We start from the raw sequence: 12,059 nt of genomic DNA on the forward strand, positions 1-12,059 counted from the left end.
GCCGCCAGTGCTGGTCACAGGTATGTGTGTGTGTGTGGGGGGAGGGCGGGGGGAGAGGCAGTGTGTTCCAGGCGCTCAGCAGGGAAGAGAGCGAGCAAGGTGCCTTGCAGGTCGTGGCTCACAACCAGGAAGGATTCGGGCGGTCCAAAGCCGGCCCGGCTTCCGTGCTTCCGTGCTGGCGCGGAGGCTCGGCACCATCCTCCGCTCCAGAGCCAGCAACCGGCCCGGGCCCATCCGCCAGCCTCTACCCAGGCTGTGCGCGAGACGCGTGTCCTGCCCACGTACACAGGGGACACAGGCCGCACCCGAGGCCGGGGCTCCCCGGGGAAATCGGTGCCCCCAAAAGCCGCAGAAGACACCCAAGCCAAGCCAGCTAGCAGACCCCAAGTGCTCCCAGTGTAATGAACACACCACCCCACTGCTGATACGCAGATAGGGGCTTCCAAAACATTTGCAAATGAAAACACAATCACAGGTGATGCCTTGAATATGTATTTCCCCTCACCCTTTGATTTAATGAAGTTGCTAGAAAACGGATTCTTTCAACTTTCCCGTGAGCTGCTTTAAAATTCCCCCTTTAATATAGTTATTAGGGGTGATGACACGAGGCTGACATAAACTTGCTCTCTAGGGAACAAATTATTTTCCTCTATAGGATTTAAAACTCTAAAAATCCAATTTGCTGTAAAAGCTTACAGGGGGGGAAAAAATCAATAGAACTTCTGCAGACCAAACCAGTTTTTCTGTTACAGCATTCAGAGGAGTTCTGAGTTTTGTATCTTTTAGTTTATCTATCTATCTATCCATCTATCTATCTATCTATCTATCTATCACATGTTGTAAAAGGGACACTCGCAACAAGAGGCTTCCATTCCATGCAAAGAAATCCCTGCTGCCCCAGTGGGCCCTCTCCCGAGGTCTCGGGTGAGTGAGAAGGAAATGATAGGCAGGACCGCAGCGGGGAAACAGGCCAACAGACCGGAAGCGGCTCCCACCTCACTGCCCCAGCGCAGAGGGAGCCACGCTGCCGCTTCCCACCTACAGTTTCTCGGGGACTTCAGCAATCACACCACCCTTTCTTTGGGTGGGCTGAGGCCACGGGCTTCCGGGCTCTGAGCTCACCCCGGTGTCCTTTTGTGCGAACACTACAAAGATTTCCTAGCAGCCAAGGTACCTGACCCGGGGGAGGAAACAGAGCTTGCACGTTTGCAAGAGAATTTCCTGGGAGCTCCAGGTCACAGTGGTAGCCCAAGAGTTGAGTTTCTGATGGCAGGGGTTGACGGGGGTGGGAAAGGGAGGTGCTGGGACGTGGTTCTGGGGGCTGCCTGGGGGCATTTACCCAGAGGCACTCAGACCTCAGTCCAGGGGTCCCCACCAGGGCCTAGGTGGGGCTCATGGGACACCTTACCTGCCAGGCTATGAGGTCCTTGAGTTTCTCGATCTGCCCGTGGGCCTCGGGGTGCTCCTGCAGGTACCGCTCCGTGAAGAAGGCCTGCGGGGGTCGGGGAGGGGGAGACAGAGCCACTCAGTGTAGCGGCTCAGCCGGCATGGAGCCCCGCACAACCACCCCGGGGAGAAGACAGCCCCACCCGGCCCTCAGGGAGCTCCTGGTAGACTCAGTGTTGGGGCCCCTCCGGGCCGGGGAAGGAGGTCAAGCAATGGCCACTCACAGACGGCACCCCACCCAGCAAACCCACCGAGCTAACCCCCAGCTGGCTTGAGACCCTTCATCTAGCTAGAGGCCCGTCAGCGCAGCCCTCCCAACCCCCACCCCGCGCCTGCCCAGACCTGACCTGCACCCCAAGGCTCCAAAGCACTGAGAAAAGACCTCTTTTCTCCCCTCCCCCGCCCAGTACCGTCGACGGCCTTTCTGCCTCAGTCTTTATCTAGATCTGAGGTCACAGAAGCTTTTTCTAGGAGGGGCCACGGCAAACCATCACAGAAAGAACTGCGAGGGTCCACACACAGGTGGACGGATCCAGTCTACACCCCACGCCCTCCAACTTCTGCCAGTCCTACCGAGCTGCTGTCCAGGGGGCTCAGCGGCTCCCCAGCCATGCCAGACATGTGGAGACCTTGGTCTGTCTCTACAGCGGGGTCAGCAGGCCCTGGTCATCCCACAGCGAAAAGCCACCCGAGGGTCACTGTCCACAGCTCCGCCAGCCCGGTGTGGACGGGCCCCCGGGCTCCCGGGCTGAGGACGGCTAGCTCAGGGCCCGCATCCGGCCTCTGGTCCCGCTCCTGCCGGCCGCAGAGGCTGCCTCTAGCCCGGTCTCCGCCGAGGTGGCTCAGTGGGACCAGGGGAGTCTGGTTGTGTCCAGCCAGCTGGGCCTGTCCCCGGGCGGGGCCGTGAGGACGGCGGGCGTGTCACCTGCCTTCTCGTAGTTGGCGAAGCCTCCCATGACGGCCGGGTCCACGATGCCGTTGAGGAGCATGGACAGGGGGTTGATGGGCAGGCCCGGGTCGTCCAGGTGCTGCTGCACCATGCTGCTGATCTTGTCATTGGTCAGCTGCATGGTCTCGATGGCGTTCTCCAGGGGGCTGATCTCCACCTGCCGGGGAGGGAAGACACAGAATACCCACCGCTGGGCCTCCCCCGGGAGCAGCCTTCCCGCGCCCTCACGAAGGCCCAGGCTCCCTCCACCTGCTAGTCAGTGGGCTTCTGCATCCCAAAGCTCCGTCTGCCCGAACGCTCGGGGCACAGGGTGGAGGCCCCAGAGCTAAACGGACACGGGCGCGGGAGAAGCGGGGCATGGCTGGGATTTCAGGAGGCCTCCCCGGGAAGGAAGCGGCAAGCGCCGGCCCCAGGGGTGGGGGCCTGCCCAGGGAAGACTCCGTCCGAGAGGAAAACGTGTTTCAGCCAGTGCCGGTGGCTCAGGCCCACCAGCCCAGCTACTCAGGAGGCTGAGATCTGAGCATCCCAGGTTGACTCTACAGGGCTTAAAAGTCCATGAGACTCCTTCCCGCCAATTCACCACTAAAAATCCAGAAGCGGAGCTGCCGTCAAGTAGGCGGACACTGCCCTCGAATGGAAAAGTCGAGAGACCGTGCTGAGTCCCTCAGTTCAAGCCCCGCACTCCACACAAGTGCAAGCAGGGACACACACACACACACACACACACACACACACACACACACAGCAAAAAGGAAACAAAAAGCCCCCAAACCAAGAACCACATATTTCAACCAGATCTCTGAGTGTGCGCCATGACATCTTGCTGCCCAGCTCTCGCCGCCCACGTGAGCTCCCTATAAATGGCAAGTGTCCCACGGCAAGGCGAAATTAGGTGAGGGAGAAGGAAATGAGGATTCCTTTGAAAGAAGTGCCCAGGGGTGGGGGGGGGGGTGCATTTTCAGGCTATTTCTACTTGAAATGAGCAAGGACTATTAATTAAGTTGTTTGTCATGTAAATGGTAATAAAACCATCAGGAAGAAAGATTTGGTAAGGAGTTTATGTAAATGGGGATTTGTTTTAAACTTCTCATTTACTTGAGGGAGGGAACTGTCAGAACATCACGGCCATGACTGAAATGAGGTGCCGGTGCTGCTCCTCACAGGGGGCCCCGGGGCGGGTGGGGTTCCATGGCTCTCCCAGCCGGAGCTGGGTGGGGGGGGGGCACCGACACTCCTGTAACCGGTCACGTGGTTACGTGACCTCCGGCGTCTGCAGCCAGCCACAGTGACCGCCTGGCTGCCTCGGGGGGGGGGGGGGGGGGGCACAAGGGCGGGCCTGACCTTGCCAGGGAAGGGTAGAAGCAGTTCCTACCGCAGGGCGTCCTTACCATGAAAACAGACTTGACCTCAAACCACCTTAAGATCCCCGGCAGCTTGTACGCTGTGGTGTATATGGTCCTCTCGATCCACATGTTCTACGGGAGGAACGTGACAGGGTTAGGGTGACGTGCTGCCCCCCGGGGGCTTTGCAACCCTCCGCTGGGGAGGCCTCCTTCCGACCAGGTCCTGCTGCGTCTGGGCCGGGCGGGCGTGCGCTAAGAAAATGGGATGTAATGCAATCCGGTATTAAATTCCTTTTCACCAATCAATATGCCGGGTGCTGGTGGCTCATGCTTGTCAACCTAGCTACTCAAGAGGCCGAGACCTGACAATCGCAGTGCAAAGCCAGCCCAGGAGGAAAGCGTGAGAAACTTAACTCAGGTTAATCAGCACAGGCCAGAAATGGAGCTGCGGCTCAAGTGGTAGAGAATCAGTCTTGAGTGGAAGAACAAAGAGACAGTGCCCAGACCCTCATTTCAAGCCTCAGCACAGGCACACGTACACATGGAAGTAATCTGTATTTACACATGCACATAAAGATATGGAAACAGAAGGAAGAAAGTTAGCCACTTTGCAGAGAAGGTAAGATAAATATTCTAGTTTCCATCCTTTAAGACTTCTTACAAAGTGTTGTGCATCTGTGGTGTTGTGCATACTTTAAATAAAAACACCACTTAGCACCGGGGACAGTGACACATTTCTGTAATCCTAGAGGTAGAGATCAGGAGGCTCGTCTCTCAAGGTCAGCCAGGCATAAAGGTCACAAGACGATCTCAACCAGTAAGAAGCTCAGAGTGCTAGGCACCGGTGGCTCACACTGCCATCCTAGTGACATGGAGGTCAACCTGGGCAGAAAAACATTCTGAGACTGAGAGCTGAACATGGCGGCACACTTCTATACTCGCAATGGGGTGGGTCACACCCAGACAACCCCTCGTGCGGGAAGTGAGACTTCATCTCAGAAGTAACCAGCAACTAAACAGGGCTGGAGGTGGGGCTCAATGGTTAAAGTGCCTGCCAAATAACTGCCAGGCCTTGGGTTCAAATCCCAGGTCTCCTAAAGCTAAGCATGGCTGCATGTCCTGCACGCCAGCTGCCGATATGAGATGCTATCTCAAAAATAACCAAGACAATAAAGGCTGGGGGTGTTGCTCAAGTTGCGACATGCCTGAGTAGCAAACACCAGGCCTGGAGTTCAAACTCAAGTAGTCCCCCAAACAAATGAACAAACAAAAAAGCCAGGTGCGCACGCCTGTGATCCTAGCAACTCAGGAGGCTGAGATCTGAGGATTGCGATTCAAAGCCAGCCCAGGCAGGAAGTCCATGAGGCTCTTATGTCCAATAAACTACCAAAAAAAAAAAAAGCCAGAAGTGGAGCTGAGGCTCAAGTGGTAGAGTGCTAGCCTTGAGCAAAAATGCTCAGGCCCCAAGCTGAAGCCCCAGGAAGAAAACCAACCAACCAACCAAACAAACAACCAAACAAATGATGCCCAGGGACAGCACCCAGGCCTCAAGACTGGAAAACAAACCAAAAACCACAATGCCGTCTTGTAACAGGCATGTTTATGAAATGGCCTACTACATATGGCAGGAAATAGTGATTCCAAGAACAGTTCTTCACCTCTGTGGTAGCTGAGCAGAGCCCCAAGTGTGGGGGCAAACTTCCAGAATCCTTGCTCTGTCTGTCTAGCTTTGGACCGCCGGCTACTGTTCTGCGCGTTTGCCACACTTGCCTGCCTCTCTCCTCCTTATACCCTGACGGGGCCCTGGGTCCATCCTGGGCTATGGCCAGGTCCTCCTAACCCAGCCATGTCCGTGTCCCCCTAGAAGGCCCTGCTTGCAGGACTTGAGTGGCTACCGCCGGATCTCAGCCACCAGCCCCTCGACCCGAGACCAGGCTCCCTGCAGAAGAGGCATTCCAACACACGCGATCTGGAAGCCTCAGGCTTTGTCAAGCAGGCAACCATCTTACGTGAGGACCTAAAAGGGGCCATCAGGGGATTTCAGAGACATCTAGAAGCCAGCCCAACCTCGGAGGCTTAGCACAGCTCACAGTGTCAGGAGTCTCCGTTCTCCTTAGCCCTCCGCTCCCGCTTCACAGTGCGCCCCGCTGGCAATCGGCTGGACCTCCTTGTTTGTTTTTGACTCATGGCCTAAGGAAGACACGTCTCCAGGCGGCAGCCGTGTGAGGGAAATGTGTAAATCCTGAGGTCAGATGGCATGCCACGAAGAAGGGTGTCACTGCTCAAGCTACACATTCCCGAGCAACCTGCCACCGTTGGCAAGGGTGCCTTGGTTGCGTGTGTCTCTTGACTGCAGGCACCAGTTACCAAGAAAGCTACGACGCTGGCCTTCCCCAAGAAACAGGAGCCAGTCTCGACAAGGACAGAGTTGTAGATTATAGGATTCCTGCAGCTCCAGGCTCTCCAGCTGCTATCCGAGGACACTGGCCTCTAAGCAGGAGGGGCTGCCCCCACGGTGGTTTCCAGGAGGGGGGCGGGAAGCTCAAGAGCCAAGGGCACGGAGGACTCTGGGAAGAGAGGTGGGTGCCCTCTGCTTGGGCAGCCCCGGGGGACGTGCTACAGCTGTGCGCCGGGTCAGGAGCAGGTGCGAATTCACCTCTGGCCTCTGGCCTCCCAGAGCCACCTGGCTTGCAGGTGAACAGTGATTTCAGCAGTCGCTGCTGGTCTCCCCAGGGCTCCCTCAGGCTAAGGGAGCCTCGAGGCTGAGCCAACCCAGGGACTTCTGGGAAGGCTTCCGGGTGGGAGGAAGAAGTGTGCACATTTTACAAACTCGTTTTATCTGATACATCGTAGAAATGGAGTCCATTAAACCAGTCCAGGTGCATAATTTCTCTTCCTCTGGAGATCTGAATGTAGGCGGCCTCCTGTTTGCCAGGTAGGCCTACTATTTGAGCCCTTTCTTGCTTTAGTTATTTTTTAAGTAAGGCTTCCCATTTATTGCCCCGGGGCTGTCTGAGGCCGAGGCCTTCCATCTCCCACCCGCACACCCAGCTCGTTGGCGGAGATGAGGTTGTGCCAATTCTTTGCCCCAGTTGGCTTTGAACTTTGGTCGTTCCAGGTACAATATATACATCATCAAAGGTTATAAGAACATGTGTCACTATTTCTCCATATCTGGCAATGTCTGGAAGTCTATACAACTATACAAACTACAATGTACATGGTCCATAACACAATCACACAGCCGGTCAAGTGCAGCACTGGGTGGAGTCCTTGTTACAGCGTGGAGAGCTACAGGAAAGTTGAGGCTGGGCTCTGGACTGTGTGGACATCTGTTCGAGACCCAGCTCATCTGACCACGGTCACTGTAGAAGGTCTGGTGAGGCTCCACTTCTAACCAGGGATATGGGCAGGAAGACAAACATAGGAACAGTGCCTTAACAGCTTTGGGCATCTTGTGATCTGTCTATCTATCTTCTATATGTCATCTATCTACCTGTATGTCTATTTATCATTTGTGTACATATCATCTATCAATATATCATCCATCTACTTATCTATCAGAATTATTATATTCTATATGGTCTATGGTAGCCCTTAGACTACATTTCTAAACAAGAATTTTTGGTGGTAGAGTTTGTTTTTTTTGGGGGGAGGGGGTAGTTTGCTTCAGGAGTGAATAAATAATTTTTTTTATTACCGCAAATTCATTGTCTGGGTTTTTCTCTCCTTTCCGGACTGGCCGTGAATATTCAAATCGCTGGACCTCATTCACCCTGTAAAAACTGTAAAGACAGACAGTCATTAGACATTTTACCTGAAAAACAGCCAACCTGCTTTTTCAGACATGGAGTCCTAGCTCAGAACTCAGCACTAAAGGCTTACAAAGCATTCCCAGCCAAGACCTGCAGCTGAGGTCTCAGGAGGGAGGTATTGGCAGGGAGAAAGATCGCCTGAGATTTCACTGTCTTCTCATTCCTGCTGGTCTTGGGGTGGGAGGGGGTGAATGGCACTCAAAGTGGAAAGGTAAAGCAAAGGAAAGGCCAGGGGCCTGCACAGTCAATCGGTATATGTTTACACGCTTAAGCACTAACCATTTATAACTTTAGTTCAATAACTTAAAGTGTTTAGACAATCTAGAAATTTGTTATTTTTTAATTAAAAATTATTGTGCTCATTGTGTGTGTGTGTGTGTGTGTGAGTGGTATGCACACACCGGTCCTGGGGCTTAAATTTAGAGCCTGGGCACTGTCCCTGAGCTTTTTCACTCAAGGATGGCACTCTACCACTTGAGCCACAGCTCCACTTCCAGCTTGCTTTTGTGTCAGCTGTGAGGCTTGAATTCAGGGCCCGGGTACTGTCTCTGAGCTTTTACACTCAAGGCTACTAGCACTTGCCACTTTGAGCCTCGGCTCCATTTTTGGTTTCTAGTGGTGAATTAGAGCTAAGAGTCTCATTGACTGTCCTGCCTCGGCTGCTTCGAATGGTAATTCTCAGATCTCAGCCTCCTGAGTAGCTGAGCTACGGGCTCTCAGCATGTGTTCCTATTTTTCACAATAGTTTAGTTTCATCTCTCCAGGGTACAGATTTTGCAGACTCCCAGACAACGTCAAAGAAGTTACCCAAGGAACCGGCTGTCATCCCGGTGACAGGTGGGCTTACGGCTAAGCAGGGAGCAGGATTCCCATTTCCCCTGCCTGCCCTGAAAGGCAGCAAGACAGAGCATGGGAGGGGCTGTACAGTGCTTGGTGGATCTGTGCTTCTCTCGCCACCCTGCCACCGGCGGGCAGTCCTGCCCGGTGGTTTCCATGGCTGCTGAGGGAAGGTCAGGAATGATGAAAGGCCAAAGGAGCCAGCACACTTCAGGATGCGGAACAAGCGGGTCCCGAGGACTAGCCGGTCATCAAAGAGGTTAATTCTTCCAGCGGGACACAGATCAAATAGAAAAGCCAACCACTGACATCAAAGAGCCATCTGCAGAGGCAGCTGTTTCCACCCTGCCACATGGCTGTAATTCAGAGGCACTCTCTCGCTCAGGGCAGGACAAGGGACTCGCCATGACCGCACGCAGGGTGGCGGGGGCAGGGGGAGGGGAACAACTGTTGGAATCTCTTTTCCTGTTTTACACCATGCAATCAGCCCAGCCACACCCCAATGGGTCCACTCTGATCGGGCGGGGCAGGGCTTGGGCTCTGCCCAGAAGTGAACTCTACCCCTCCAGAGATTTTAACACACACAGAGACAGACACACAGACACACAGACACACAGACACACACAGACACAGACACACACACACACACACACCTTTCTCCCCTCTTTTCTGTGACTCTAGAGAGCACCAGCTTCCACTGTTCCTCGCCTACAGAAGGCAGAGTTATTGGTAAGAAAAGCGAGATCCTTACCTTACGATTTGCTCAGACACCGGTCGGTGAAACTTAGGAGGCAAATCAAGCTTGGGCTTCACTGTGAAACACTGAATATCTGAGAGGAGAGGGGTTAAGGACAGCCAGGAGAGAGCGACCCCCACCCCGCCACCTGCATCGACTCTCCAAGCCCATGCCGCCCCGAAGCTTGCTGGGCCCCACGGCAGCTAGAAGGATACACTGGCCAGGAGAGTTCTTAATATCGTCGCCTGGTGGAGACGTTGTCTTCATTTTCTCAGCATTTGGAAACTGAGTTAAAAGCCGAGCCTCGAAGTCTTCCCTGCGTTCATACTCCTTTCCCCGGTAAATGAAGACTTTCCCCTAGAAAACCAAGACAATCTTTAAATAATACCACTGGAGAAGGGCCGGGGAAAGATCTCAGGGCAATGCACACAGGTCTTCAAGACGTACTCCACAGTTTTCTTACAAATGTCACTGCATTTAAGAACAACTTGTAATTGCTTTGCTCTCACTAATCAACAGCGTGTAGACAGAAGCCATCTAAGTTAATATGGTTTAGGAAGCAACGGACCTTGCATTACTGAACTCTTCGGATAAGCTTTGGTCTTAGCAGTAACCACCAATGAAAGAACTATGAAGAAGTGAGTGTCGGTGGCTCATGCCTGTAATCCTAGCTACTCAGGAGGCTGATATTTGAGGACTGCGGTTCAAAGCAATATAGGGTAGGCAAGTCTGTGAGACGCTGATGTCTAATAAACTATCAAAAGCTAGAAGCGAAGCTGTGGTTCAATGGGTGGAGCACTAGCCCTAAGCAAAGAAGCTCAGAGACAGTGCTGAGGCCCTGAGTTCAAGCCCTAGGACTGGGGTTTGAGACAAGCCATCCGTGCCCCCACACAGTCAGAAAGGGTCAAGGCTGGTAGGACAAGGGAGAATGACATGGGCATGTCTTCCCACTGAGGAATTAGGGTCATGCCGTCTCAAAACATCCTGAACTGGGATATTGATTCGTTAAGAGGATGTAAGTGACTTAAATTATCAAGGCATTGGAACTGATGAATTGGTAACATTTCTATGCTTTTCTCTTATTAATAGGACCTTGGATAATTAGGCTTCTTGATTGTTCTAGCTCCAAAGTTGCATGAAAGAACTTGGGGGATGGAGAGAGGGCGCACAGAAGGTAGCCCGAGGGTAGCCGTCTTTCCCCTACAGCCTCTGTCCCGACCAGAGGGGTTGAAGCTTTGTGAGACAAACGCTGGGCCTCCAGCCTGAGTCTGACCATCCAGAGCTCTCCTGGGAGACGTGGCAGGAGATCAGCAGAACCACAGGAAAGGAGACTCAGACCCTGCAGGGGCGAACAGCAACGCCGCCCCGGTGGCAGTCCCATTGGCTGTGCGGATCCTTGCTCAGCTTCTAGGGGCTAATGTGGTCCTTCTCAAGCACCTCTCCCCAGGGGAGGGTCTGCTGGGGTGGGGTGACACAGCCACTCTGTAAATATCCTTGTAAGGAGTCTCCGTCTGCGAGCTACAACAATCTCTGTTCCTCCAAGGGTGCAATGAGCGCGTTCTGAATGTCCACGGAGTCACGACCAGGTGCCGGCGGGTAGAGATGTCGAGCGGCTACTGATGGATGCTGACTCTGTCTAACTGGAGACTTGGGCAAGGGGCCCTGGGGCTCAGGAGGTGGGGGCCTGGGACTGACATCTTCAAAGCCCAGGTTGCTCTGGGGGGTCTGCAGTTTTCAGACCCATACCCAGGTGCAACCCTGCCTTATCGGTGGCAATTCTTGGGAGAGCCACTTAAGAGGGGGTAAGAAGAGGGGCAGACAGACAGACAGACAGGCATTTTGCTGCATATTTTTTCCAACTATGTCTCGAAGACTCAGCCTGAAGTCAAACTAAAATTCCTCTCATTAATAGACGCTCAAAAAGATACAGAGATGCTAGAACATTCATTTACTTTGCTCCTTCTCAATGTCTGTGATCCCCTGAGTTCCTGTTGAAGCCCTGTCACTAAGGTAATGGTGCTGAAAGGCCAGGAGAGGTCGCTGTGTCCCAAGGGGCCCCTGGGAACTCACCTGCCCTCTTCTGTCCAGAATGTTCCCTCACCTCGTGCCGGCTCTCCCGGCACCTCCTCCGACTGCCCAGCCTCGGGAACCCGGAGGAATGGCTGTGTTTTTATCCATTACCCAGGCTGAGGACTTTTGTTACAGCAGCTGAAAGGGACTGAGACGATCCCCGTCTCAAGTTCCACTTTATTCTGAGCTTTTACACATTGTTTACACAACTGAATGATTTTTCCCCCTAAACTTTGTACTTAGTTATGCCTTCGAGTACCATGATGAAGGAAAAATATTCAATTTTTCTGAAAAAAAATTAATGTCAAGCAGAAATCCAAGTAATTTGTAGTCTTAATTAGAGATATAAATATACACCATGGTTGGCTTCTAAGGGTATCTAAAGCCAAACATTTCAGGAATTCAGTAAGATTTAATACACAGAAAGCTACTACAGAGCTAGCTTGCATTTATTATACTTCATGCTAGAAGAAGACATAATAATAAAAATGTATATAAAGGCTTTAATAGAACAACACTAGTGAGTTATAGATGAACGTAGCAACAATGTTCTCCAGAAATGTCAATTACTTTGCATTCTGAAGCAGTCCCTTCAAATGTGAAGGCAGGAGGAAATGCACATACAGTCACAGATATGGATTCCTCACAAGAGCTATAAATATTCATATGAATGCAAAAACAAAAAAAAAAAAGCGATAGATTTATGAAGAAAAACAGAGCCAAAGGGCCAGCGCGTCGGCTCCTGAAGCTGCATTAAGTCCCCAAACATCCCGCCCACCTTTTTGGTGAGTGCAAATGTCATTGTCAGACTGACCCCTGCCAGGTGATCTGTGAAGCGTAATAAATATATTACTACAGCCCCA

The 12,059-nt window shown here is 52.8% G+C and overlaps 1 protein-coding gene across 3 annotated transcripts in view; it reads right to left on the reverse strand.

Annotated features, from left to right (window-relative positions):
* Positions 1–12,059, reverse strand: part of Dock1 (dedicator of cytokinesis 1) — a 407,862-nt gene that overhangs the window by 16,476 nt on the left and 379,327 nt on the right. For all 3 annotated transcript variants that reach the window (XM_048338032.1, XM_048338033.1, XM_048338031.1), the window contains exons 41-46: positions 9,342–9,483; positions 9,142–9,220; positions 7,439–7,523; positions 3,784–3,870; positions 2,376–2,552; positions 1,409–1,492 (exon numbers count right to left, since the gene is read on the reverse strand). In XM_048338032.1, the coding sequence (XP_048193989.1) occupies positions 1,409–1,492; positions 2,376–2,552; positions 3,784–3,870; positions 7,439–7,523; positions 9,142–9,220; positions 9,342–9,483 (654 nt within the window). The remainder of the gene's footprint in view (positions 1–1,408; positions 1,493–2,375; positions 2,553–3,783; positions 3,871–7,438; positions 7,524–9,141; positions 9,221–9,341; positions 9,484–12,059) is intronic.

The sequence above is a fragment of the Perognathus longimembris genome, chromosome 2 (assembly GCF_023159225.1).
Source record: "Perognathus longimembris pacificus isolate PPM17 chromosome 2, ASM2315922v1, whole genome shotgun sequence".
Taxonomy (NCBI): Eukaryota; Metazoa; Chordata; class Mammalia; order Rodentia; family Heteromyidae; genus Perognathus; species Perognathus longimembris.